Genomic DNA, 27,843 nt, shown 5'->3' on the forward strand with positions numbered 1-27,843 from the left:
CATATTATGGTATAGCACTCTCAATGTGACATGTCAATTAACTTATGTATTTGGGGGAAGCAGCTATGTTGGCAATGCCTACAGTTAAAGCTGCAGCACTGACTTCATCACAAGAAAGTGAGTTGAAGCCATTGATACGTCTCAAATGCTAACAGCCTTGATGCACTTCTGGGTTGAGGCTTGTGAGATCCTGTATGGATCCCAAAGGGATCCATGAAAGCAGCCAGCTGCAAAAATATTTAGTCTAGCAATCACCTTGACAGCCAACTGGATAGAATAGTTACAGGTCTTGCTCCAGCAGTTATAGAGTCATAGAGATATACAACATGGAAACAGACTCTTCGGACCATCTCGTCTGTGCCGACCAGATATCCTAAAATAATCTAGTTCCATTTGTTCTAGGACATTCACAATTAGTGGTGAGATTGCACCTTAGTTATCTAGAAAAATAGCATCAAAATTGATAGACTTTGGAAAATGTACTACCTATCCATCTTGAGGGGATCTTCAGCTGTGATTTATTTATTTTGTAGGCTTTTTGGATTGCTGCTGATCATGGGTTTGCTAGTGCACTTGTTTCTCTGCACTTTCATAGCACCTCAGTCACAGTGACAAAGACCCGTCTGTCTCCATTGGTCATGGTTCCAATGACTCTATATAGTGATTATCAAAAACCGATTTGGTTCTTAATATTGCAAGAAGTCAGCGTTGGCATCACAAATAATGATTTAGCACACTCCTCCATTGGAATATGAAGAACTCTGAAAAGGAGGCAACGGAATACCTTCACATGGATTTTGGGCATAAGGATCTCGTTCTGATGAATGCAGTACAAGACATGTCATGCAAGTACAGTAGGAAATTGTAGTGCTACATGATTATTGAGATTTTTGTTTCCCCACCCTCACACGCCATATCACTCAAAAAGGCAACATTGCATATAAGAATATATTGGAATAGACTTACAGTTCAAGGTGGGAGGAAATCAGCTTTGTGCCTTTGTGCAGCCTTTGAGATCGTAGATTGTCTTTGTGAATGGGGCCTGCAAGTTTCACTTTTAAGTTAATCACCTGAGATTACTTCTGCTTATGATGACAATGATCAATTTGTAATGACCAAAGACATGGCTAAGATTGCCTCTGACTAAGGTTTGTATCCCACACAGTTGGACACTGTGTGCATTTCCTATCCAAGATATTGAGCTTACAGATGACTTCAACCTGTACTGTAAGTCACAAGCTTTCTATGTACAAGCTTTGTGTAAAGATTTGTAGCTCTGGTGCCGGTTGTCATGGTTGTGGGTGTGTTCGCTGAGCTGGGAAATTGATATGCAGGTGTTTTGTCTCCTGTCTAGGTGACATCTTCAGTTGCTTTGGAGCTTCCTATGAAGCGCTGCTGTATTGTGTCTTCTGAAACTTATTTGGTTCCATTTCTGCTGCTTCCGGTTGCCGGTTCCAGTTGTTCACTGTAGTGACCAGTATATTGAGTCTAGGTCAGTGTGCTTGTTGATGGAGTCTGTGGCTGAGTACCATGCTTCTAGAAATTCTCTATGTTTAGCTTGTCTGATGGTCGTTGTGTTGGCCAAATCAAATTTGTGGTTCTTGTCATCTGTGTCATCTAGGGACAGCTGGTTGTGGCATTTAGTGGCTAGTTGGTGTTTGTGGAAGCAGATTGCTAGTTGTCTGCCTGTTTGCCCTATATAGTATTTGTGCCGTCTTTGCATGGAATCCTGTAAATTACATTAATCTTGCACATGATGGGTATAGGGTCTTTTGTCCTGGTGAGCTATTGTCCGAGCCTGGCAGTCAGTTAATGGGCTGTCATGAATTCGAGTGGTCAGAAAAGTCTGGTTGTCAGTTCCGAAATTTTTTTTAATGTAAGGTAGAGTAGCTAGTGAGTTAGGTTGTGGCATATTCTCGTTGCGTTTGTCTGTTAGACATCTTCTATGTACAAGTCATCTGTAACCATCAGGTCCCTCTCTCCCAAACCTCAATATAACTTTCTTTTCCTGGCATTTAATGTCAAGCTCATCACTATTGTGCTTCCACACATGCCCACACACTTCTTTGTTACGTCCACATGTAACAACATTAGTCCCTTCTGTCCCGGCATTACAGTTTAATCAAATCAATGTGCTGCACTGTCCCCTCTAATTGAGGATGGTTATGACCATCAATAAATCCACTTTCCATAGTAACCCATGTCCTCCAATGGATTGTCATTTCTATCTTGTACTGGAAATATACTGTGATAGACTATTTGTGTTAATAAATAAGAAAATAACTGGTGTTGTAAGTTAATAGTGATATTTGGTGCTTGACAATAACAATAAGCTAAAAAACCAGAAGTTAAACTTCATGATTAGAAATATGCATGTTTGTGCCAGAATAAGATGCTACAAAGGTTAGAGAACAGAATACAAAATTCTGTTGTCTTGTTGGTTCATACCCCACCACTTTCAATACTTAAGCCTATAAATTTCACTATGTAGTACCCTTTTCTTGTGTGCTGTCTACACAACCAGTTCATGCACCTTTCCATCTATCAATGCATATCCACATATTAGTGAAGCAAAGAATTGGCTTTGAGGTAGATCTGAAACAAACAGTAGGCCATTATGATATATAAAAACTAAGGAGCTTTGTACCTGTTTGATGTTTCCAATGCAAGATTAGTTTGCCGTAAGAAAAAATGATGGCGTAACTGTGCTGAGTAAAACCAGACTTCCGATTGGTGTATCACTGAAATGTTTTGAAATTTACTGACCTGAATATGGAGCCAAAAGGAGTTAGAATGTCCCTTCCAATTTCACATTTTAAAAATGTGCAAAAAAAGAACAGATTTATTCCACACCCCACTCCACCAACACAAAGTGCTATTGTTCATCCTATTTCCACCTCCACACCTATGGCACCGTATCTCTTGGGCCACATTTCAGTCTCAGAATATGTACCTTGTAGTGTTGCTCATCAGATTCCAGATCTTCCACATGATACTTCCAAAAGTCCTGCAAAATAGCTGAAACATAGATTTTAACTGGATCTTAAATGATCACAATGGCTCTCGACATATTCATTTTTGGCATAAAATGTGTAGCAACCCAATAATAATGTAATTTTATTGGCTACCATTATCTTGATTGTTTTAAATTATACTACTTTGCAGTATGTTTACAACTGCTTATATTTGCCTAATTTACAGAGAAATATGAAACTTCAGGCTGCTGTGAATTTAATCTAAATGTGTATGTTGCAAGTGAAGGTCAAACCCTTTTCAAAAACCACAAAAACATCAGTGGTATTATTTTGTTTGTGTATTCTATTTTATCATTAGAAGCGCTATGATTGCTGACTACATTTATTGGCTGCATGGAGCAAAGGAGCAAAACATTAGTAAACACGTCAAGCTTTACTGGCAGGTGAGGTTTGTTAAGTGAAAGAAAAATGACCTGAATTGGTATTAGAATACAAAATTGATAAATTATTGCAAAATACATTTATCAGCTGCAGTATTGCAAAATGACATGGTGTATTTTTATATAAGCCTTGAACTATTCCCATCTAAATGCGATGGGGGGTCTGGCAAAATAGTTGGGATTTCTAAAATTAGAGAAATTTCCCAGATGTGAACCAGAATGCAGACAGGCAACAAAATAACAAATCCTTAAAATAATAAACAATTTTTCTGGCTCACCAATATTTAGCCAGCAGTGGAACTGCTTCCCACTTGTAGGGGAGGCTATTGGAGCTAGTGGTGTCACTCCCTAAAGAGGAAGCCAAAACAGCAACGGGTGAACTAGGGCCCAAATGCTGCTGCTGGATGGATTCCCTGAGGTCTGAGGAGCCTGCCTGCTTGAATCCCTTGAATTTATTGTTTGAATTTACGCCTCCAAGGGCATCTTCTTGTTAATGTGCCCTAGAAGTCCCCTACCAGCCTCAGCCATACATTGCAATGGACAGCCAAGGCTCTGGAGCTATTGATCCTGGTGATTTTTTATTTCTACTCAACCCATTCAGTTGGGAACCTATCCACCTTCCTTACCAGGTTGGAGAATGCAGAGAGCGCCAATTAGGAGACCACTTCAGAAAACATAGCTGCATTAATTTTTCTTCCAGTCTGTGTGGGCAATAATTGGGGTCTCAAAGCCTACAGGAAAGTCCTACTTGTTTATGTGTTGTCAATAGGAGTATGAGTACACTATAGTCAATACACAGGTGCAGACAAGTTTAAAAATTCATTACAAATCAGGTTAGAGTACATCCTTCAGGCATTGATGGTTGTGTTGGACTTCAGATCTGAAGAATCAAAATTTTGATCCCGAGGGTAGGATTTTAACTGATAGATTTGCTCAGAGTGGAGAAGGACGCCAACAGAATGAGATCCTGAAAGTTAGTGGAGTGGCTTTTTAACTTAGCTGTACATTAATATCCCACTCCCAAGTTTTATGACCAATTGGGGTAACTAGGTGTGGTCGCTTAATTGTTCAAGTCCAGTTTTGTCTCATTACGTAAAAGGACCTTATCAGAATGGGATTTATACTCAATTGCGAGGATGCAACAGTGCCTGCAGTGTGTAAAGGCCACCTCCATGTTTTCTGAGGCATTCTTGGAGAACTACTGATTCCTAAATGGACGTGAAAAGAGAAACTCTTCCCAACAGATGGGAGGAAGAGACACTAGTCTTCAAACAGAAGTAGGTGTGTGTGTGTGTGTGTGTGTGTGTGTGTGTGTGGTTCTGGCTGAAGAGGTGAGCAGTGGAAGTGTTTTTGCTCACAAATACACTGATAAAAGCAATTCATTCAATAACCTCATCAGGGCAGGGGAGGTGAGTGGCATGTCATACCCAAGTACCAACTCCCTTGCTCTGACTTTACAAGCTTTTTCCTACACAGCACTCCATAGACCAATACAAATGGTTGTTCTCCTCATCTCTTTCTCTGAGGACATCTCGCATTCCAATCTGAGCAGCCACTGCTGACACTCTAACCACTTATTAATGCCACATAACATCCATCTTCCATAATCACACTCCAACCTTTCATCACAATTCATTTCTTTCTTTCATAACTTGGTTTGCATAAAAAGAAATCACAGAAAAAAATCACGGAAACTGCATGCTGCGCTCCCTTCAGTTGTACTTTGTCTGTCCACTGCAGAAAATAAAACTCCAGAAATTAACAGACTGCTAGAGTGAATGGTGTTTGGAGATGAAGAGGTATGGTCTCCAAGTCTTAATGACAGAATTAGATAACTACATTTTAAAGTGAAACAAAATATCAACATTGTTGATTTTATATGAGGCAGTCATTGGTGGGCCCTCACTTTCACCAGAATTGAGAAGGTATTAGTCATAAGCATTTTAGTTATCAGAACAGGTGAACAAGTTGCCTGCTTCTAGCTTTGCTAAAGCCACAGGAATATAATCATATGGAACAAAAAGGAAGTTGTAGTTATAGTTTCAGCATATAAATTTCTTATGTGTTTATAAGTGTGTTAGCATCAAATTCTCTGTAAATATCAATGCATCATTAATGAATATGGAGGACAATGTTCATAATAACGTTGTTGAACTCCGTGTTGAGTTGTGAAGCCTCTAAAGTGCTTAAACAGCAATTGAGATGCTGTTTCACTCTCTTGCATTGGGCTTTGTTGGAGCACTGCAACAAGTCTAAGATAAAGAAGTTAGCATGAGAGCAAGATGGCATATTGAAATGGAAAGCAACTGGAATTCAGGATCATTCTTATCGACAGAGTGAAAATGTTCTGTAAAGCAGTCATCTAACCTGCATTTGGACTTGTCAATTTGAAGGAGACCACATTTAAGCAGTGAATAGAGTAGACTAGATTGATGGGGGTTAAGTCATTTGCTACTTCATCTGGACAATGATGAAGCAGGAGGTAAAAGAAAAAATCCTGCATCTTCTGTGGTTGCCTAGTGGGTAGGGGTAGGGTGTTTGGCTGTATGCATTTGAGGAGTTGGGACTGACAACCTGGTTTGTTAATGCCAATTGTCATCTTGCCTATGGATCCTGGCAAGATACGGAAAACCTGGGAATCCCATGAACATGGAGATTGAAGCTAGAACGCACGGTTGAAGTTTCAAATGATTCCCTCTTTGAGTATTGCCGGTCGTTTGGAGCTCCCCAAATATCTCAAATCATAGCTAATGTGGGAGTTCATGTTAGATTATCAACATGTGGCAATTTTTACTTCTTTCATTCACATGTACTGACACTTGATGTAAAGTTCCTAGCCCTCTAAAGTTCAGGTTTATGTTCACCTGGCTCTTTACTCTTACCCTGATTAAGTATTCACTGTATATATCATGAAGTGCTGTTTTTGCTTCACATTATTGGATGCATGGACAATTTGCAGACAACGAGTAACTGTATCAGCAGAAGTCTCAACAACCAGCAAGTGGGCTTATTAGAGCATAGAAATCATAGATTCCCTACAATATGGAAACAGGCCATTTGGCCCAAATAGTCCACGCTGACCCTCTGAAGAGTATCTCACCCCGACTCATTTCCCTATCTATTACTCTACATTTCCCCTGACTAATGCACCTAACCTACTTGCGCATCCCTGAACACTATGGGCAATTTAGCTTGGCCAATTCACCTAACCTGCAAATCTTTGGTCTGTGGGAGGGAACCAGAGCACCCAGAGAAAACCCATGCAGACAAAGGGAGAATGTGCAAACTCCACTCAGTCGCCCGAGATTTTGAATTGAACCCATGTCCCTGGTGCTGTGAGGCAGCAGTGTAAATCACTGAGCCACTGTGCCACCCAAGGCACATATAAGGTAATAGAAGTTGATATATAAAGACCTACCCAGCCCATTGTCTCTAAAGAGGTGATGCTTCATCATGCAGGCTATTACTTAGATGAGTTTGCCAGAGGAAGTCTGTATATTACTGTTGAAGTAAATACAAAGACTTTTGGGATTTGCAGCACTGCTGGCTTTCTAATCTCTCAATTCCTTAAAAAAAAAGGATGGACAGACCAAGGGATTGCGCTCGAGAGTGTGGTGCTGGAAAAACAGCAGGTCAGGCAACATCTGAGAAGCAGGACAATCGACGTTTCGGGCAGAAGCCCTTCATCAGGAATAGGGCTCCCTCTTCACCTGTTCACAAACTCCCACCCCCCAACAACTATCATCAGCTTGAACCTCCTATCAACAATCTCTTTGCCTGCATATCCTTTTTCCTATGTCTCTGTGAGCTCCAATTTCTCTGCCTATCCCTCTGTCCACCCACCTAAGCATCATCTTACTTACCACCTTTTTCCAGCTGCTTCTAATTATGAAAAAGGGTCTCAGGACTCAAAATGTTAACTTTGTTTTCTCTCCACAGATGCTGCCAGACCTGCTGACTTTCTCCACCAATTTCTGTTTTTGTTTCTTTTTGATCTCCAGTATCCACAGTTCTTTGATTTATTTTAGGGCTTTGTAAATTGCTAGGGCTTTTTTGAAGAACAAAATTCATCATCTCTGTGTAATTTTGAAAAATTAACCAAAGCTTGGTCAAAGGCAGAAAAGTTGGAGTTAGAGTTGATTGAAGTTTGATTGAACCAAAAATCTTCATTTATTTCCTAAATTTATGGAAGAAATGGTAGAAAGCTATTTCATATCATTTGATAAAGTCATCAAAGTATTGAAATGGCCAAAGGTCTCATCGACTCTTATGTTACAAAGTTGCCTAGCTTATAAAGCAACAGATGTTTGTTCTTTTGTTTTTGAAGAACAATCCTCAGATTATGAGTCCGATAAAACTATGGTACTTAACATTTATGAGCTTCTAGCTGAAGCTTACCAATTAATGTTTAGGACATTCAGACATATCCTCAGTTTATATGGAAAAAAATAAATGTTTGGAGATTGATGGTTTTGCTCAACGCTTTGAAAATGTGAGAGAACTCATAATTATGCAAGAATTCAGGAATAGCATTTCCTTAACAATTCAGTCATACTTCAATGAGCGTCGGTATCTAAATTCAAAGAGGCAGCCACTCTGGGGGATGCATATACTTCTAATAGACAGATTAGTGTTAGTCAGTTGTCAGACTAGTGTTAGCTGTCATATGAAAACCAAGAAGGTAGTTGAAGGTGTGGACAAGGAGCTGACTTTCGAGAGTTGGTAGAAGTTGTTCAAGTCAATAAATATTACAGTACAGTACAGTGAATAAAAGTGATGTTAGGAAACCAGTACACTTTCATTTCCATAAGTTTTGCAAGTGTATCAGTGAATTGACTTAAGTAAGAGGAACACTTAAGCAGTGATCAGAAAAGACAATACCAGTGAAGGAAATGGATATTAAACTAGTGGCACTGATCAATGTAACAGGAGTTTCCATAGTAAAAGCTGTAGTGTAAAGTGACGCTTAGAAGAAACATACTGTGTCTAATGTTTTTTACAATGGGGATGCAAAAGATTGTATATTATTTGAAGGAGACGTCACTCCATTGTTCTCCTTGTAAGAATCTGGGAAGATTGTTATCCTAAGCGATACTGGTTCAGCTCAAAGCATACTGTTAGCAAAAGGTTTTGACTTTGCTTCAGAATGTGCGCTAACTCAAAATATATTAGTAGGGGTTGTTGATGAGAACTGCATGCCTTTCCCATAAGTAAAGTAAATTTAAATTGTAATGTGATCAAGGGGACTTTGAAGTTTGGACTTGCTCCCAAGTTAGTTTTTAAAATCGTAGATGTTATGTTCGGAAATAATGTAGCAGCATTACGGTTTTCCCACCATCTAGGAAGGAATGAAAAGTTCCAAAACCTAAGATGCTTCTGTGAGTATAAGTTCTTTGCCTCTTTATAATCCAGTTGAGCAGAGAACTGATTCAAGCAGAAGTACCGATATGTTCACAGTAGCTATGGATAGTATACAGTGATACAGTGGCATGCAGAATTGCCAAATAAGGTATTTCAATGGAAAGAACTGAGACACAAAGTGACTTTGAAGGGTCAATGACATATGACACCAAATTCTACATTCTGGATCCCACTACCTCCTGGGACACCCTGCCTGATGTGCCCAAAGACCTGCAGGTCAAGAATTAGCTTGTTCAATCACATGAAGACCTACAGAAGAAGCTTATGACCACAAGTCGACGTCATCCTCAGATCTAGGGACAGGCAACATGGAACAGAGAAACCCATCTTTTTGGGTGCTAAATGGTGTAATGAGGAAAGGAAAATGTTCAGAGAACTGGAAGGAGTTTGAGTGCAGTGTTACTATGTTTTATTTGTAGATGTGGAGAAATATAGTGCACTACTCACGTCTAAAGCCTTGAATATATTGACATGTTTTCTGCATTGTGTCCAAGTCCTGTAGTGATGCTGCTGAGGGTGCCACACTCTCTTCATGCCTGGTTCACTCAATGTTTTAGGAATTTACTACCATTGGGATGAAAGAGAATTTCCCTCTTTATTCTCCTGTCTTCCTGCAGGACACTCAGGGAACTTTAAAGAATTCTTGGATTTGCCTATAAACTTTTGGGTTGCATTTTACATTTTTTTTGCTAAGTCCAAGTTACATCAGATTTTTGGAGAGAATATTGTCACAATACCCAGTGAGCTTTCTCCTGTATCTAACCAAACTTGCTGCCATAACTGTCCCTACTGCATCGCTTTCAAATGATTTCCATTCCAGCTTACCACATGCTATCTACAGAAGGATTTGCCACTCAGCAGATATCTACCCTAAGACCAGCAGCCCTTGTGTCAACACCATTTTTGAAAGCCTGCTGCACACCTTGAAGAGTGATGGCATTTGGCAGCTGCCAGCTCATTTTGGAGATTGATAAGAGATTCATGATAGGGGGAAGTTGGTTCCTTTCTCTGACAGGGACTTTGAATTCCTGGATGATGGGGTAGTGCAACAAAGATGTGCCCTCTTCCAGGCAGACTGTCAGAGGAGGTAAAAACAATGACTGCAGATGCTGGAAACCAGATTCTGGATTAGTGGTGCTGGAAGAGCACAGCAGTTCAGGCAGCATCCAAGGAGCAGCGAAATCGACGTTTCGGGCAAAAGCCCTTCATCAGGAATAAAGGCAGTGAGCCTGAAGCGTGGAGAGCTAAGCTAGAGGAGGGAGGGGGTGGGGAGAAAGTAGCATTGAGTACAATGGGTGATTGGTGGAGGGGATGAAGGTGATAGGTCAGGGAGGAGAGGGTGGAGTGGATAGGTGGAAAAGGCGATAGGCAGGTAGGACAAGTCCGGACAAGTCATGGGGACAGTGCTGAGCTGGAAGTTTGGAACTAGGGTGAGGTGGGGAAGGGGAAATGAGGAAACTGTTGAAGTCCACATTAATGCCCTGGGGTTGAAGTGTTATCCACCAGACCATCTGATGTTATCCATCAGTGCCAACTCAAGCGCGTGAAGCACCAGGCTACAGTGCTGAAAGGAGGTCACTGACTTTCTCTGCTCCACTAGTAATGATACCATATTCAGCTCTTTATTACGTCATTTTCACTCATCTCTGCCACTCCACTCAGTTCCACCAAGGCTTATGTCTGATACCACCTCTGCTACATTCAATGCCTTCCCTCATTTGCTTTTGTTATCCCATTTTCTCACACCACTAACCATGTGTCTCCTCCACTCTATCTCCTCACTCCCTTTGAATACTTCTCAATAACTTTCCCTCATGCACTAGCACTAACAGCCATGCTATCTCTTTACATCTTAGTCATTTGCCATCTTTATATCATTGCAAGGTGATGAAATCCCATAAAAGATGGAACCACACTTTCTACATGGTGGAGGGTGCTGATATCCATGTTTTCACCCTCTACAAGGACAACCAATCAGCAGTGGACTGCAACGTTCGAACAGGCCTTTACCGTAGGACAGGACATATATAAGAAAAGAACTGCACTGCAAGAAAAACTAGCCAAACTAACCTACAACAAAGATGACACACCAGCAGACATCTGGGTAAAAATCATATCAAAGAGACAACGAGAAACTTGTACTAGTGAGAGAACTGAATTACAACTACAAGAACGCAAGTAAGACAGATTTTCTAGCAGCACTGGAACATACACTAAAAACAAACCAACTTGACAATGCATTACAGTAGACCAGCAGACAAATCACAATACCCACATTGACAAAAAGAAGACAAACGAACACCTTGAACATAAAGGAGAGAAAAGCCCTGGAAAGACTAAGAAAGGACACATATAGTAATAGTTGCAGCTGACAAAGGCCGAATGGCAGTGGTAATGGACAAGACAGACTACATCCAAAAGGCTGATAGCGACGCCTACCAACAAAGCAATTCAGATCTGACACCAGTATAGCTAACAGTATCATCAACACACTACAGAACCCACATCGAAATGGACTCATAACCAAGACAGACTTACAAAGTATGAAACCAGAAGATATGAACACCCCACTGTTATGTGGACTCCCAAAGGTAAATAAACCCGACACCCCACTCAGAGTCATAGTGTCCCTCCCAGGAATGCCCATGCGAAGATAAGCGGGAAAACTGAGGACAGGGAAGCTTTTAAAGAACAACAGAGGATTAGTAAGAAGGAAATACGCAGAGAAAAAATGAGGTACGAAGGTAAACTGGCCAAGAATATAAAGGAGGATAGTAAAAGCTTTTTTAGGTATGTCCAAGGCAAAAAAATGGTTAGGACAAAAATTGGGCCCTTGAAGACAGAAGCAGGGGAATATATTACTGGGAACGAAGAAATGGCAGAGGAATTAAATGGGTACTTCAGATCTGTGCTCACTGGGGAAGACACAAGCAATCTCCCTGAGGTAACAGTGGCTGAAGGACCTGAACTTAAGGGAATTTCTATTTGCCAGGATTTGGTGTTGGAGAGTCTGTTAGGTCTAAAGGTTGATAAGTCTCCGGGACCTGATGGCCTGCATCCCAGGGTACTGAAGGAGGTGGCTCGGGAAATCGTGGATGCGCTGGTGATTATTTTCCAGAGTTCAATAGAATCGGGCTCGGTTCCTGAGGATTGGAGGGCGGCTAATGTTGTGCCACTTTTTAAGAAGGGTGGGCGGGAGAAAGCAGGAAATTATAGACCAGTTAGTCTGACCTCAGTGGTGGGAAAGATGCTGGAGTCTATTATAAAGGATGAAATTACGGCACATCTGGATAATAGTAACAGGATAGGACAGAGTCAGCATGGATTTATGAAGGGGAAATCATGCTTGACTAATCTTCTTGAATTTTTTGAGGATGTAACTCGGAAGATGGACGAGGGAGATCCAGTGGATGTAGTGTACCTGGACTTTCAGAAAGCTTTTGATAAAGTCCCACACAAGAGGTTAGTGAGTAAAATTAGGGCGCACGGGATTGGGGGCAAAGTACTAGATTGGATAGAGAATTGGTTGGCTAATAGGAAACAAAGGGTAGTGATTAACGGCTCCATTTCGAAATGGCAGGCAGTGACCAGTGGGGTACCGCAGGGATCCGTGCTGGGACCGCAGCTTTTTACAATATATGTAAATGATATAGAAGATGGTATCAGCAATAACATTAGCAAATTTGCTGATGACACAAAGCTAGGTGGTAGGGTGAAATGTGATGAGGATGTTAGGGGATTACAGGGTGACCTGGACAAGTTAGGTGAGTGGGCAGATGCATGGCAGATGCAGTTTAATGTGGATAAATGTCTGGTTATCCACTTTGGTGGCAAGAACAGGAAGGCAGATTACTACCTCAATGGTATCAAATTAGGTAAAGGGGCTGTTCAGAGAGATCTGGGTGTTCTTGTCCACCAGTCAATGAAGGCAAGCATGCAGGTACAGCAGGTCGTGAAGAAGGCTAATAGCATGCTGGCCTTCATAACAAGAGGGATTGAGTATAGAAGCAAAGAGGTGCTTCTGCAGCTGTACAGGGCCCTGGTGAGACCACACCTGGAGTACTGTGTACAGTTCTGGTCTCCAAATTTGAGGAAAGACATTCTGGCTATTGAGGGAGTGCAGCGTAGGTTCACGAGGTCAATTCCTGGAATGGCAGGATTGCCTTACACGGAAAGACTGAAGCGATTGGGCTTGTATACCCTTGAGTTTAGAAGACTGAGAGGGGATCTGATTGAAACGCATAGGATTATGAAAGGACTGGACACTCTGGCAGGAGGGAACATATTTCCGTTGATGGGGAGTGCCGAACCAGAGGACACAACTTAAAAATACGGGGTAGACCATTTAGGACAGAGATGAGGAGAAACTACTTCACCCAGAGAGTGGTGGCTGTGTGGAATGCTCTGCCCCAGAGGGCAGTGGAGGCCCAGTCTCTGGATTCATTTAAGAAAGAATTGGATAGAGCTCTTAAAGATAGTGGAGTCAAGGGGTATGGAGATAAGGCTGGAACAGGATACTGATTAGGAATGATCAGCCATGATCATATTGAATGGCGGTGCAGGCTCGAAGGGCAGAATGGCCTACTCCTGCATCTATTGTCTATTGTCTATTGACTAATTAAGGAACTACAGCGAAGACTTCAACACCTTATTCGCAGGGCGACATGCTTGATATACTCATCGCAGGAATTTCTGGACAACATCAGGAACATGAAGATCGACAAAAACGAGCTGATGGTCTCATTCGATATTACGGCACGATTTACTTCAGTTGGTATCCTCTAGCTAAAAAAATACTATAACAAAAGTCCTGGACAACCAGAAAAGACAAACCAAATACAAACCCATCAACCAAGTCAGCAAATTAAAACTACTCGACCTCTGGCTAACAACAGACTTCAACAGCCAGGTATATGAGCAAATCAATGGGACACCTAATCCCACCTTGGGATTACCCATTTTGGGGCTCAGAGCTGAAGCAGTAATGCAAAGACTCGAACAGACAGCCCTCCCCAGTTATGAATTAGGTACATAGATGACACTTTTGTGATAATTAAAAGACCTGAAATAGAAAACACACCCCAGATGATCAACCGCATTTTCACTGGGATCAAATTTATGAGAGAGGAAGAGAACAACAATCAAGTCCCATTCCTAGAATCTAACAGTTACAAGGACACAGAATGTGAATGCACAAGAAAAGTGCACAGAGAGACCACACATACTGATCAGATCCTAAATTACAACAGCAATCACCTGAATGCCCACAAGAGGACCTGCAATAGGACTCTATTGAAGAAAGCAGCAGCACACTGCAGCACCCTGGAACTCTGTAGACAGGAAAAAGAACACCTAGACAAAGTCTTCACCAAAATTAGATACCTCCACAGCTTCATCCGCAGATGGCTGGTGGACAAGCAACAGCAAGAAAACAAGATACCTCCCAACGCACTGGCTACTCTCCCATACATTAAAAACATTTCAGAACTGACAACCAGACTACTCCGAACACTAGGGATCTTGACAGCACACAAGCTGGCAACCATTCTCAGACCGTGGCTCACTAGAATAAAGGACCAGATACCTATTATGTGCAGGACCAATATAATTTACAAAATCCCATGCGTTGACTGCACTAAGCACAATGTAGAACTAACAGGCATGTAACCAACGAGCCGCATTCAGGAATACTAGCAACCAAGTGACACGACAAATTCTCCCTCGTACCCATACACACGGACAACAAGAACCACGAGTTTGACTGGGACAAAAGAACAATACTAGGACAGGCCATACAAAGAACAGCAAGGAAATTCCTGGAAACATGGTACTCTTCCTTGGACTCCATCAACAAACACATTGACCTGGACCCAATATACAAACCGCTGTAATGGAAAACCAGAACCGGCATCGACCGGAAACAACTCGAAAAAAACTATGTAAGTTCAAAGCAGAACATTTATGCAGTGCTTCACAGGAGGCAAACAGCATTGATGATGTCACCTAGAAAAGGGACAATATGTCTACCAACAAATCTACCTCTCGGTGAGCAGACCAACAACGAATCCAACCAGCTCCTGAGCTACAGACCTTCATGAAAACTTTAAAGAAGAACAGAATTCTTGTTCTCGGAGTGGAAGTATAGATCTGCACTTGTGGAGATGAAGGGAAGTTCACCTCCTACCTTCTGAGTAAGTACCAGTTGTTAAGCTGCAATGTTGACATTAACTAGGCAGAGTCACGCTCAAATACTGTTTCCAATCACCGGCCATAACACCTTCTCCCTCTTGTGTCTTACAAGTGCAGCTAATCTTCCAAGTACATCTCCAGAGAACTACCTGTCTACCCCAGAACACACACCCTTAATCTCTGATGACAACAGCGTCAAGGATCTGGTGGAAGCATCGAGAGGCGCATTCACATTTGCTCCAAATCTGACTGTGAAATCGATAGGTGCACAGATTATTGGTCACACAGTAACTGTTCCACAGATGGATGGGGGAGAAATGCCCAGGCTATGGCACTTGGAGGACTGTCAGATTTGAGGCACCTGCTCATATCCTCTCAGCAGGAAACGACCCTGTGCTCTCACCAATGAGGCGCTTCAGCTACATATACAGGGTGGATCAGACAAATCATATAAGCATGCGAAACACATCGGCCCTCTGCCCAGAAACTGCAGCAGTGCAGCAAACAATGCCTTTATGGACAAGTTGACAACTGCCATAGAAAGACAGGTCCAATACCCTCAGAATGTTCTAGGGACACACTTCATTGCACCAGCCATTAAACTTTAGGACCAAAATCATGGTGAGAGTGGGGACGGGGAACCTAAACTCCAGTCCAGGTCCTCCACCACCATCCTGCCTGCCCACCCTAACCCTTGGAAGTTGAGGTTGAGGAGGGTCAACTTGCCTCTGGCATGTTTGGGCCATACATACACAAATCCCTCTGGGTTCACCTCACCAAACACCCAAGGCTAATAGGTTGCCCTGCTTAGCAGGCTCTACCCCATCTATGGAACAGGAAGCTTACTACAATGGGGCAGGAGGAAAAGGAATAGGAACATGACCTGAGGCATGTTGGTGGCATGGTTAAATAGTTCTGAAAATGGTTCAGAAATAAATAAAAGCATTTGTTTTCCACCATTCATGTGGTTGTTCACATCTTTGTGTCAGGCCCAGACTTTTTGTTGCATCCTCTGGTATGGGCACTAATGAGACAGAATGGATATGGATTGCGCTGACAGCCTTTTTCCTCCATTGTTATAGAAATAATTTTTCAATGGTTACAAACACATTCCATTTCACCATCACAGAAAAAGATCAAAATGAAACTATCGTTAATTATAGTTAATTATGCAGAATCAAAATATACCAGGAAACTTATTAAGTGGTTAGATAAATTAACTAAATTCTGCTTTTGAAAGGAATAAACTGTTTGTATCATTGAGTATGAAACTAAAACAATTGCAATACATCCAACTTAGTATTTAATGTTACTAATTCTTAATGAAATCAAGCTATTTTCAGGAGAATGGGTAAAGGTGCCATAGATTACTTGAATCATAGGGCTGTTCTGTAATTAAAGAGAGATGATTGGTGGTTTAACTTGAGGGTGATCATGTCTCAGGAAAGAAATATTTTGAGAAAGAGGGTCCTTCATGGTAACCTCCACTAGTGTAGGAACTGAATCCATACCATTGGCATTATTAACTAGCTTTCCAGCCAAATGATCAAGCCTTTCTTTTAAAAGTGCAGTGATAGAATAAAATAATATCTAAGCAGAATCCTTGGAACTTTAAGTATACTTTCATGAATTCAAACGAACAACTTATTGGAATGCATCACCAAACATTTTATTTTGAATGATGATATTACTATTATCTGTATATTGCTTAATTTTGTGTTTAAGAACTTTACCCGATCAGGGCAATGTGATTTTTCACTTCCTTTAACTTTCAGTCTGTATAAAGGCAAGAGTAGCATATATAAATAACGCATGCATATTTATGGTAAACATTTGATTGAACTCAAAGCTGCAGTTTTTTTCAGCCAGAATGGGAACTGGTAATATTAAATGTTATGCAAATTATAAATTTACATGCTGTGCCCAGCCAATCCTATGTCCCAAAGCATGTGACACATTTAATTTTTGTGTAATGCATAGACACACAAATAGACATAAGGATATTCATGGTTTTTGAATACTGATCATGATAAAATGTCCTCCTTGAAGCTTTCTTTGCTTCCACTTTTCGCAAACTACAATTCATTCAAAAGGTTATGATTTGCATTCTTATCCCCAGACCCAAGCTAGTTCTCAAATGAGCTACATAGCAAACCACATAAATAATTCTTGCCTTTGCCACACCCAACTTCATTTTGTTTTCTTCTATTTGTATATCCCTGCAAGAACCTGCTGCTTTTTTGGTCATGGTTCTCTGTTGTTTGCCATTACTTGTTAGTTGCTACATTTCTTGTTCTTTACTTTCTTTAATTTACTACCAACAAAACTCTTTCAGCTAACACTATTCCCAACATCTGAAACTTGCTGGTATATAAATTCATGTAACACTCTCTCTTTGTGCTTTTAACACATCCTCCATTTTTCCTCACCTTGCTTGAGTCAACTGATTCAATCAACCTGTCTCGACTATTTTGTACAGTGGTCTGAAATGTCTGCACTAGTAAAGTGTTACAGAAATTAAATTCTTGCTGTTTGTGATGAACTTGTTCCATTTTAAAGGTAGTATTTTGCTTTTTTTAAAACTAGGCAATGTTGGAAGAGGGTATCACACAAGCTGAAACATTTTCAGTTATGTACACACCATTTGCAGTGAAACCAACTGCTGCACAAATCGAAAAAATAAAAGATGTTTTCAGGAAAAAACATCCTGCTTATGCCAACTATTTATATGCAGGTAATGAAGTTATATTGTTATTTGTACTATTTTCCTCCCTTTAAACATTTGATTTTAATAATGCATAATATTGGTGATGTGTTATCAGTTATTTCATAATAAAACTGATCTGATAATGGAACTCTCTGACAAAATTGAATTCTTTACAAAATTCTAATTGTATAGCCATTAGCCACTATGCAGTTATGTTTTCCTTCAAAGAACTGTGTGGGATTTGTTTGCTTTAGTAGGTGTATCTTATACTCCTTGAAAACAGTGAATCGACATATATAACTGTTGGTGACTTTAGGACCTTTGCACTTCTTGATATATATTACTGACCTAAATGTTGGTGTACAGGGTACAATTTCTAAATTTGCAGACAATGAAACATATGGAAGTACTGTGAACTGTGAAGAGATTAGTGTCAAACTTCAAGCTGGCATGAACAAGTTGGTGGAAATGGTGAACAGGAGAGAGATGAAATTGTTTCACAAAGAAGTGATTCTGTCATTTTAGTAGGAAGAAGGAGGAGAAACAATTCAAAATAAAGATTAGAATTCAAAAGAGATACAGGGCTAGAGAGACCTATATGCATAAAACATTGAAGGTGTCAGGGCAGGTTGAGATATTGCTTAGTAAAACATGCATCATTCTAGGCTGTAATAATAAGAACATACAGTTCAAAAGCAAGGAAGTGATGTTAAATTTGTGTGGAACACTGATTCATCCTTATTTTGAGTATTGCATTCAATCTGGGCATCTCATGTTAAGAAAACAAAGCCAATAGGGAGGGTTTAGAAAAGATTCATGAGAATGACTGCAAAGATGAAGACCTTCAGTTTTGATCGAGGTATTCAAAATCATGATTGATCTTAACAAAGTGGATAGAGGAAAACTTTGGTGGAAGTATCAAGAACAAGAGGGCATAGGTTTAAATTATTTGGCAATGGAGTAATGGTGACAAGAAGTAAAACGTTTGATAACTCTTGACCCCTTCCATCACTTTACTGATAATGGAGAGTAGACAGCATTTGACTGGATTGTATTCATCCTGATTTCTTTGGAAATGACATACGAGGAAAATTTTCCACATTGCCAGGTAGGTACCATTACTGTAGCTGTAATAGAACAGCTTGATGAGAGATGCAGCTGGTTCTGGAGCACAGGTCTTCAGTACTTTTGCTGAAATGTTGTCAGATCCTATGTCCATTGTCGTATTTAGTGCATTTAGCCATTTCTTGTGTGAATCAAATTGATTGAAGACTAAAACAAAAATTGGAAAATCTCAGCAGATCTGGCAGCATCTGTGGAGAGAAATCAGAGTTAACCTTTCAGGTCCAGTGACTCTCTTTCTGAACTGATAGTAGCTAGGAAAGGGATGGATTTTATACAGAAGATGGTATCGGGGTTGGTGGTGGTGGTTTGGGGCGGGGGTGGTTGGAAGTGGTTACAGACAGACAGGGAGAGATAGTAAATGATCAGTCAAGATAACTCCCAAAGATGGGCTCTAATGAGGCAGAAGATGAAGCTCAGTGCAAGCTTGAAGAACAATATCGAAGAACAGCCCCACCTTACTTTCTGCTTGGGTACCCTGCAGCCCTCAAGACATAATATCGAGTTCAACAATTTGGGGCTTGAGGACCTGCTCCCACTCCCAGCCATCAGGCCTTGCCATAATATGGGGTGCTATCACACACTACCCATTGTCAGCTACTAATAGTCGCTACAGGCAGATTTCCATCCCTGAAGGATATTAGCAAACCAGATGGGCTTTTTTGAAAATGGTTTCATGGTCATACAGTAGATTCTTAATTTCATATTTTTTTAAAAATCGTATTCAAGTTCCACCATCTGCCATGGTGGGATTTAAACCCCGGTCACCAGAACATTACCTGAGTTTCTGGATTAATAGTCTAGCGATAATACCACTTGGCTATTGTCTCCCCTATGTTTTTGTTACAGATTTCCAGCATCTGCAACAATTCTAGATTTTTTGATTGTGATGCTAGGGATCTCAGGAGAGGCACAGCAACTGGCTCATCAACTACATACATCTGGCTAAAGTTGGATGCAAATATATCATCTACATATTTTGCGTTAATGTATTAGCATCCCCCTTCTTGAGGTTATTTCTGAACCCACCTCCTGCAGTCAGTTGTTTAGTTGTCCTCTACCATTCAGGATTGGATGTGACCGGTCCTTCTCTACCATTTCAAAGGACAAGGACAGATGACATATGGAGTCAGCACCTCCTGCATGTACCATCCTGAGTTGGAAATATCATTGTTCTCTTGTGTTACTTAATGAAAATCCTGAACTCCCTACGTAACAGTATTGTAGGAATGCCTACTCTAACACAGTTTTCAGTAATTCAAGGAGGTGTGTCCGTATTCCAGAGGAGGTGGTGCTGGATGTTTTAACACACATAAAAAAGGATAAATCCCCAGGACCTGATCAGGTATACAATAGAACTGTGGGAAGCTAGGGAAGTGATTGCTGGGCCCCTTGCTGAGCTATTTGAATCATCAAAAGTCACAGAGAGGTGCTGGAACACTGGAGATTGGTTAACGTGGTACCACTATTTATGAAAGGTGGTAAAGAAAAGCCAGGGAACTATAGACCGGTGACCCTGACATCGGCAGTGGGCAAGTTGTTGGAGGGAATTCTAACAGATGGGATTTACACGTATTTGAAAAGGCAAGGACTGATTAGAGATGGTCAACATGGCTTTGTGCATGGGAAATAATGTCTCACGAACTTGATTGATGAGGGCAGAGCAGTGGACATGATCTATATGGTCTTCAGTAAGGCCTTTAGCAAGGTTCCTCAAGGTAGACTTGTTAGTAACGTTAACTCTCACGGAATACAGGGAAAATTAGCCATTTGAATAAAGAATTGGCTTGAAGGTAGAAGACAAGAGGGTGGAGGTGGAGAGTTGCCTTTCAGACTGGAGACTTGTGACCAGTGATGTGACACAAGGAACGGTGCTGGGTACACTGCTTTTCATCATTCATATAAATTATTTGGATGTCAACATAGGAGGTATAGTTAGTATGTTTGCAGATGACACCAAAAATGGAGGTGTAGTGGACAGTGAAGAAGGTTACCTCAGAGTACAACAGGATCTAGATCAGATGGGCCACTGGGCCGATGAGTGGTAAATTGATAAATGTGAGGTGCTGCATTTTGTGAAGGCAAATCAGAGCAGGACTTATACACTTAATGGAAAGGTCCTGAGGAGTGTTGCTGAATATAGAGACCTTGGAGTGCAGGTTCATAGTTCCTTGAAAGTAATGTAGCAGGTAGATAAGATAATGAAGAAGGCATTTGGCATGCTTTCCTTTATTGGTCAGAGCATTGAGTGTAGGAGTTGGAAGGTTATGTTGCAGCTGTACAGGACATTGGTTAGGCCACTTTTGGAATATTGTATATAATTCTGGTATCCATCCTATTGGATAGATGTTGTGAAACTTGAAAGAGTTCAGAAAAGATTTACAAGGATGTTGCCAGGGTTGGAGGATTTGAGTATAGGCAGAGGCTGAATAAGCTGACACCGATTTCCCTGGAGTGTCAGAGACTGAGGTATGACCTTATAGAGATTTATAAAATCATGAGGGGCGTAGATAGAGTAAATAGACAAGTCTTTTCCCCAGGGTGGGGGAGTCCAGAATTAGAGGGCGTAAGTTTAGGGTGAGAGGGGAATGAGCTGCCAGCGGAAGCGGTGGAGGCTGGTACAGTTACAACAGTTAAGAGGCATCTGGGTGGATATGTGAATAGGAAGGGTTTAGAGGGATATGGGCCAAGTGCTGGCAAATAGGACTAGATTAGGTTAGGATATCTGGTTAGCATGGACGAGTTGGACCGAAGGATCTGTTTTTGTGCTGGACATCTCTGTGACTTACCAATATTTTCTCAATTGCAGTTTGTGATGGATATCATACACTAGCTGATGTCAACAACATTTTCTTTCTGAGAACAAATGAAGAAAAAATGTCATCTGTTTACAGTATCAATTACTAGATATTGTGCAATAAAATACTTAACCAGATTAAAAAGAATGATGTATTTTTTTAAAAAGCCAGTTATTCAGAATTCCAGAGAATAGCAAGTACACTCGTGATATTAACAACTCACCCGTTATGTTTATAATAAAGGAAAACAGCCATTTGAAACTGAACTGCTGCCAAATTCCTCACAATTCAGGGAATCACAGGCATGCTTTAAACTTAGTGTTGATTCATTGCAATTTCATAGTGTACCATCATAGTCAATCTACTCAAACCCAAGGAAAAGTTTAATGACATACAGATAAGATGTGATCAGGTCTTGCTGCAAACCCTGACCACGCTCAACTCAATTTCCATGCTATTCTCAGAACATAATTTAAAATAACAATATGTGGTCAATAGGAACTGCTTTTAATTTCTAGAGTTTCTAACCTATATTACATTTTGTGTACCATTGTGGTATAAACATATTTGACGAATATTGTCTTTGTGACAAATTGCCTACCAAATTCATAATGAAAAATATTATATAATATCCTGCATCAAAATTAACTGAAGAGTTGAGTAATGTTTATATGGAAATGTTCTTGTGTTGTCCTGCTCTAAATCTTTTCTCTGCTTACAATTTATCTAAAGATATTTCAGTAGTATGGATCACATTGAGGAAGGTGTGTCTGAGATGCACCTTGAATGTATCTTTTGAAATTCAACTCTCCATTGTCAATATCTTAGTACCACAATTTAAACTTATTTATCCAAAATCATACATACTGTTTCAGGAAATGTTGATCTTATCACTAATTTCATTGAAGGTATGATTTGGAGATGCCGGTGTTGGACTGGGGTGTACCAAGTTAAAAATCACACAGCACCAGGTGGTAGTCCAACATGTTTAATTGGAAGCACTAGCTTTTGGAGCGCCGCTCCGAAAGCTAGTGCTTCCAGTTAAACCTGTTGTACTATAATCTGGTGTTGTGTGATTTTTAACTTTGTTGAAGATAGACTTAATAACTTTGAAACAAGAAATATGATATTGAAATATATGATAATATTTCAGATCCTGGCACAAATCATATCTTGCCTCAGACTGTTGACTGGTCCGAAACCTTTTCCCAACATTACATGCTGCTACTTGGTTTTAAGAATCCTGAGGATGGCAACTTCTTGGAAAAGATCCTAAACAGAAGATCACCAACTTTCACAGGTACAGTAAGTGATAAAGAAATTATCAGTCGATATGAAACATTTCTTAAAAGCTAAGTAGATGTAGGAGTGCACCATGCAGGGGACAAACAATGCATAGATAGTGTGTGCATGTGCAATCGTGTGGGGTTATACAGTGCAAGAAACCATGGGAAATTAGAGGAAGCATTCATTGTAAATTGATTGTAAAGCATGGATTGTATTACTGTAAAGCTTTGGTAGGCATTGTCCCGAATATTTGCTATAGCTTTAGCCAACAATTAATGACAATCCTAGAGGAACAGCACAAATTGCATTTCTACTATTTCTCTGGGATTTCTCATCTGCCTAAAAGTTTGACATTTGAAGAAATCTTAATGAAAATTCTACCACAGTATTTTTTGTAACTGTGATTTAATATTAGTTTCATCAAAATTGAAGTTAGTCTCAGATGTTAAGGGTGTCAATAGCATGTTCAACAAGGGTGGACTAGAAAAAGTATAAAGTTAAGTATAATCCTTTTAACCCTGGTAAAAGAATCTTTTCAAAAGTTATTGCGGTCATTTAAGTGTAACTATGGCTTTACTTAATCAACTACTTTGTCATACATTAATCTCAACATATTTTCTTAACTGAACTTTGCACATACCAGCCAAAAGTTACAATTGTATTGATTTTAGTCCCTACAAAGACCAGATGATTTCCTTTCGGAATCTCACAATTCTGCTCATTAGTGCCAACTGCATTTTATTTCTCGACAAGCTATTCCAGCAGAAGTTAATTTTAAATATCTCAAGTTTCTCGTGGATTATGAATCATCCTGCTAATTTTATTTCCAGAAATTATGCAAGTACTGTGAAGCACAAAAATAAGTACAGAATTGGCAGATAAAGGCTCATGATTGGAGTGATTTTCGGAGTCTCACCACTAACAGTCTTTAACATATTCAGGTCCTAAATTGTCTTTTTTATATTGTATTCACACTAAGAGTGTGATTCCAGGCAAGTTTTGTTGAATGGAGATACATAGCTGACTTGTTGAAACCCACCAAGAACTTGTGAAAAATAAGTCCAGGCCATGAGTGACCTTGACAGTCTGGCCATGTTTTGTTCCAATCCTTGAGTCATGGCTGGAAGACAGCTTTGTTAGTGAGGTGAAGGGACCTCATTTATTGCTCCTAATAAACAAAAGTTAATGTAGAATTGGTCTTTTAATAACTTCTGTTGATGTGGATTTTTTCTAGTCCCCTCCTCTGTCTTTTCCCAGCTACCCTGCGTTGTAATTTCTCCCTTTTCCCTCTTTTTAAAAAAACTTGTGGGCAGTCTCACTTCTGAGGCAGCCATTATCAGCACAAAAACTGCAAATTCTTTGTTTTTAGATAATGTTAATTTTCCAGAGCAGTACAATGCATTCGAGAAATGTCAGGAAGTCAAACAGCAGTCTAAAATAACAAACTTTAACTAAGCTGCAAATACTGGATGATTACTTTCAACATCTCTAATTAGGTAACTTTCCTTGAACATTGAACTTTGTAAGTTTAGGATGAAATGAGTGAAGCACCATGGCATTCAAAAATTGAACACTGAAATGAATTGTTCTAACCTTTTCAATGTTAACATTTGCCTTAATCAATATAGTGGCAGCATACTTCTAGTTGGAAATATGTGCACGCTCTTGAACACAAAATCAGGACCATATTAGGCCATGTTATGCCTAAACATCAGGTACAAATAATATATAAAAACATAGAAAGGACTGCAGCAATTCTAAAAGACATCCCACTATCAACTTCTAATGGGCAATTAGGGACAAGTAGTAAATACTGACTTGGTAATGCCCATCCACAGAACAAATTTTTTAAAAAGTAACTACATAAATTCAGTTATTCAGTTTCCATTGAATAAACCACAGAAGGGCACAATCAATGCAATCCTTGGTTTAGTTAAAATATTAATTAATATAAATTAATTTTGGTAGTTGAAGTTTATTCAAATTATGTCAATTGGATTTATTTTTCATATTAACATGGTCATCCATTCTTGCATCCAAATACCCAAGGTTTTTTTGAACTTCTGTTCCTCTCCATGAACTTTTCCATATTTTGTCTGCATTTTAAGAATGTAAAACCATTATTTTACATGAAGGAGTTAATAGAATTTTGTTTTATACTGCTAGATTTGTGAATCAGTGTTGTTCCTACACTTACTTTTCTCAATGAGTATGAGAGGCCATGTGATAATGAGATCAATGGTTAAAATCTCTGAGTCCACCCCATTGGGTGCAAGATTCTACTACATTCTTACATCAGAATTAAAATCCAGCCTACTACGTGTAATAGAAAGTCTTTCTTTATAACTGTTTGTTTAGTTAATAAAGTTTCATTCTTTTAAAATTTCATGCCAATGCTAAATTTGAATGGGCCTCAATTTTAATCAACTAACACTACTCACAATCCCAAAGAGCCACCTTACACCACGTAGGTCATGGTCAATGAATATAACCAGAAATTCACCACGAAGTAGCTGCCATAGATTTAAAATTGTGAGGCATAAGGCCACCATTGGACTCATGTTCACAATATCTGGTATATGGTCAGTATTGTAGAAAGGAGATTCAGGACAAGGGTGTCCTAGGGTTTTCATGTGAGCCCTTGGGAGCACTACCGCTCATCCTGGTCTAAAAGGAAACAAGATGTTGGGCATCTTCTGACCTTGACTCCTATGTCTCGTGGGACAGTCATCGCTGCTCAAGCAATCAGGCTTCAGATGAAATTAGCAAATCGGGGCTCATTTGGCAGTCATCAGAGCTCATTCTGGATATGTAAAAAGGACCTTGGCTACTTTGAACAAATGTCATTTCTATCTGCAATTCAAAATTACAGTCAAACAAAGGCAGAGAAATGATGCTAGGTAGATCATCACTGCATTTTGGTTGGCCCCTTTCTTGGTTTTCACCATGATGGCTGAGGGGTTAAGACTGAACATAGTATTTCGTTTTTTGTTCACGAATATCAGCTAGTATTCTAATTGCTCATTAGACATTTTTAAACTGATATTTTAAGATGTTTTGTATGAGTTTTGATTTGATGCTAAACTTTGGTTTTAGCTCCTAACTCCTCCTTACATAATTAATTAGTTTCAAAATTTCAATCTGAAAATCAAAACATTGACCATGACATTCTAAGAATGCCGTTATCAGATTGATATCCTCTCAGGATTAGTGCTTGGACTTCATGATTTCATTCTTTCATGAATTCTCTGAAATTACCAATAAAGGCAGATGATTTAAAGTTTACAACTGTACTTATCTAAGAAACTTGAAGAAAAAAACAAAAAAATCTCAGAAGTGTTGAAGCAAGATTAAGCAAATGAGCAGTGTGCTGGCAGATAGTGTACTGCAACACAGCGCTAAGTAGTATGCATTAAATTTAAAAATAGTAAATGAAAATACAGTCTGAATAGGATATAGAGGAACAAAAAGGCTGGTTACATTTTGGTTTTTCGCTGTCCAGGATGGATGTTGCTCTGGAATGAGCCATAGACATTATTTTATAATGAACTTATAAAATACAAAAATAAAATCACTAAGCTCAAAAGTTTCCAAATTTACTCCAAAGGATCAGGGGCTGGATTTTCACTGTGTCAGGAAGACTATGCAGGTCTTTAAAATTGGCAGGCAGGATTCAAAATGGAAATCTTACCCTATTTCTGACACACCCAGTTTTTGCCAGTAGATGGAAAAGAGCAAGTGTGATTCACACGAGAGTTCAAACTCAGCAGGCCATAGTTGCCAGTACTAAGTTGAAACAGACCCATTTTGGTTTTAATCAACCTGGAATTGATAGTGTAGATATAAACACCCTTGAAGGGGAAATATGCCAGGTTGCCTCTGAATTCTTGCAGACGCAACTTGTTCAGGAAATACAATCTTGAAAAGTTTTTTTTAAATCACTGATTTGAAAAATTAAATAATTTTTACCCTGAACTGATGTAGAGAGTTTTCTTTTCAGGAATGAGAGAGTTCAGCTGGGCAAGTTATTCATTGCAAACCTTCCTCCAACTCACCTTGCTCGTAGCAGGCTTTCCTCCAACTCAAAAAAATAAAACAAGATCCTCTCCAAGCTTGTCACTATTCAAAACAAATATCAAACATGCCCTCATAACATTGGGACCCAACGTCCTCAATCCAATCACAATCAGAACATCTTTAGTCATGACTTTTCTTCGCTCTCCTGTACTGTTAACTTAGAATCCTCTGATTTTTCTCTTCTTATCTCTCTCTTCTTCCTCACCTATGCATTGTCCTTCAACCACATCTGATAACATAGGGTTAGGTACAACATAAATGCTGATGTGGTACAACTCAAGTTTTCCACTACTTCCCTCAATCTTTCCATTGTCTCTATTGTCAACCTTCAAAGGACCACAGTTTCCTTGAATTAAACACAATGATATATCGAACTCTTGCCTTTGGCTGCCACTACAAATTTTATACTTTAGTCCGAGCTCAATAGAGAAAATTTTCTTCGCCTCTGTTTCTGTTTAAATCAAAGCCATTGCAACTTCAATAAGCTGGACTTTTTGACCCATATTCTCTCCATTACTAAGTTTTCCTCCTCCTCAACATTACCTATTTTTGCTTCTACCTCTTAAACTGATATTCTCTCCCATTTCTGTTAGCTCCAGATCTAACTATTTAAATACACTGCTGGGCATCCTCCCATTCTATAGTCACTGTAAACTCTAACTGATCCAAAGCTCTGGTGTTCACGTCCTATCCCAGTTTCTACAACTCAGTGTTGGCTCCCAGTTGAGCAAATATGTTAAGATTCTCACCCTGAAATCAAATCCCTTCTTGGCTATACCCTTTACCTTTGCACCCTCCTTTAGCTTTACAATTCTCTGAGAAATCTG

General features: G+C 39.8%; 1 protein-coding gene across 1 annotated transcript in view; it reads left to right on the plus strand.

Annotated features, from left to right (window-relative positions):
- The window catches only part of LOC140478417 (spermatogenesis-associated protein 16-like), a 131,120-nt gene that overhangs the window by 37,291 nt on the left and 65,986 nt on the right, over window positions 1-27,843 (plus strand). Inside the window, exons 5-7 of the mRNA XM_072571684.1 lie at window positions 3,334-3,418; window positions 17,612-17,759; window positions 22,806-22,952. Of these exons, the coding sequence (XP_072427785.1) occupies window positions 3,334-3,418; window positions 17,612-17,759; window positions 22,806-22,952 (380 nt within the window). The remainder of the gene's footprint in view (window positions 1-3,333; window positions 3,419-17,611; window positions 17,760-22,805; window positions 22,953-27,843) is intronic.

This window comes from Chiloscyllium punctatum, chromosome 6 (genome assembly GCF_047496795.1).
Source record: "Chiloscyllium punctatum isolate Juve2018m chromosome 6, sChiPun1.3, whole genome shotgun sequence".
Taxonomy (NCBI): Eukaryota; Metazoa; Chordata; class Chondrichthyes; order Orectolobiformes; family Hemiscylliidae; genus Chiloscyllium; species Chiloscyllium punctatum.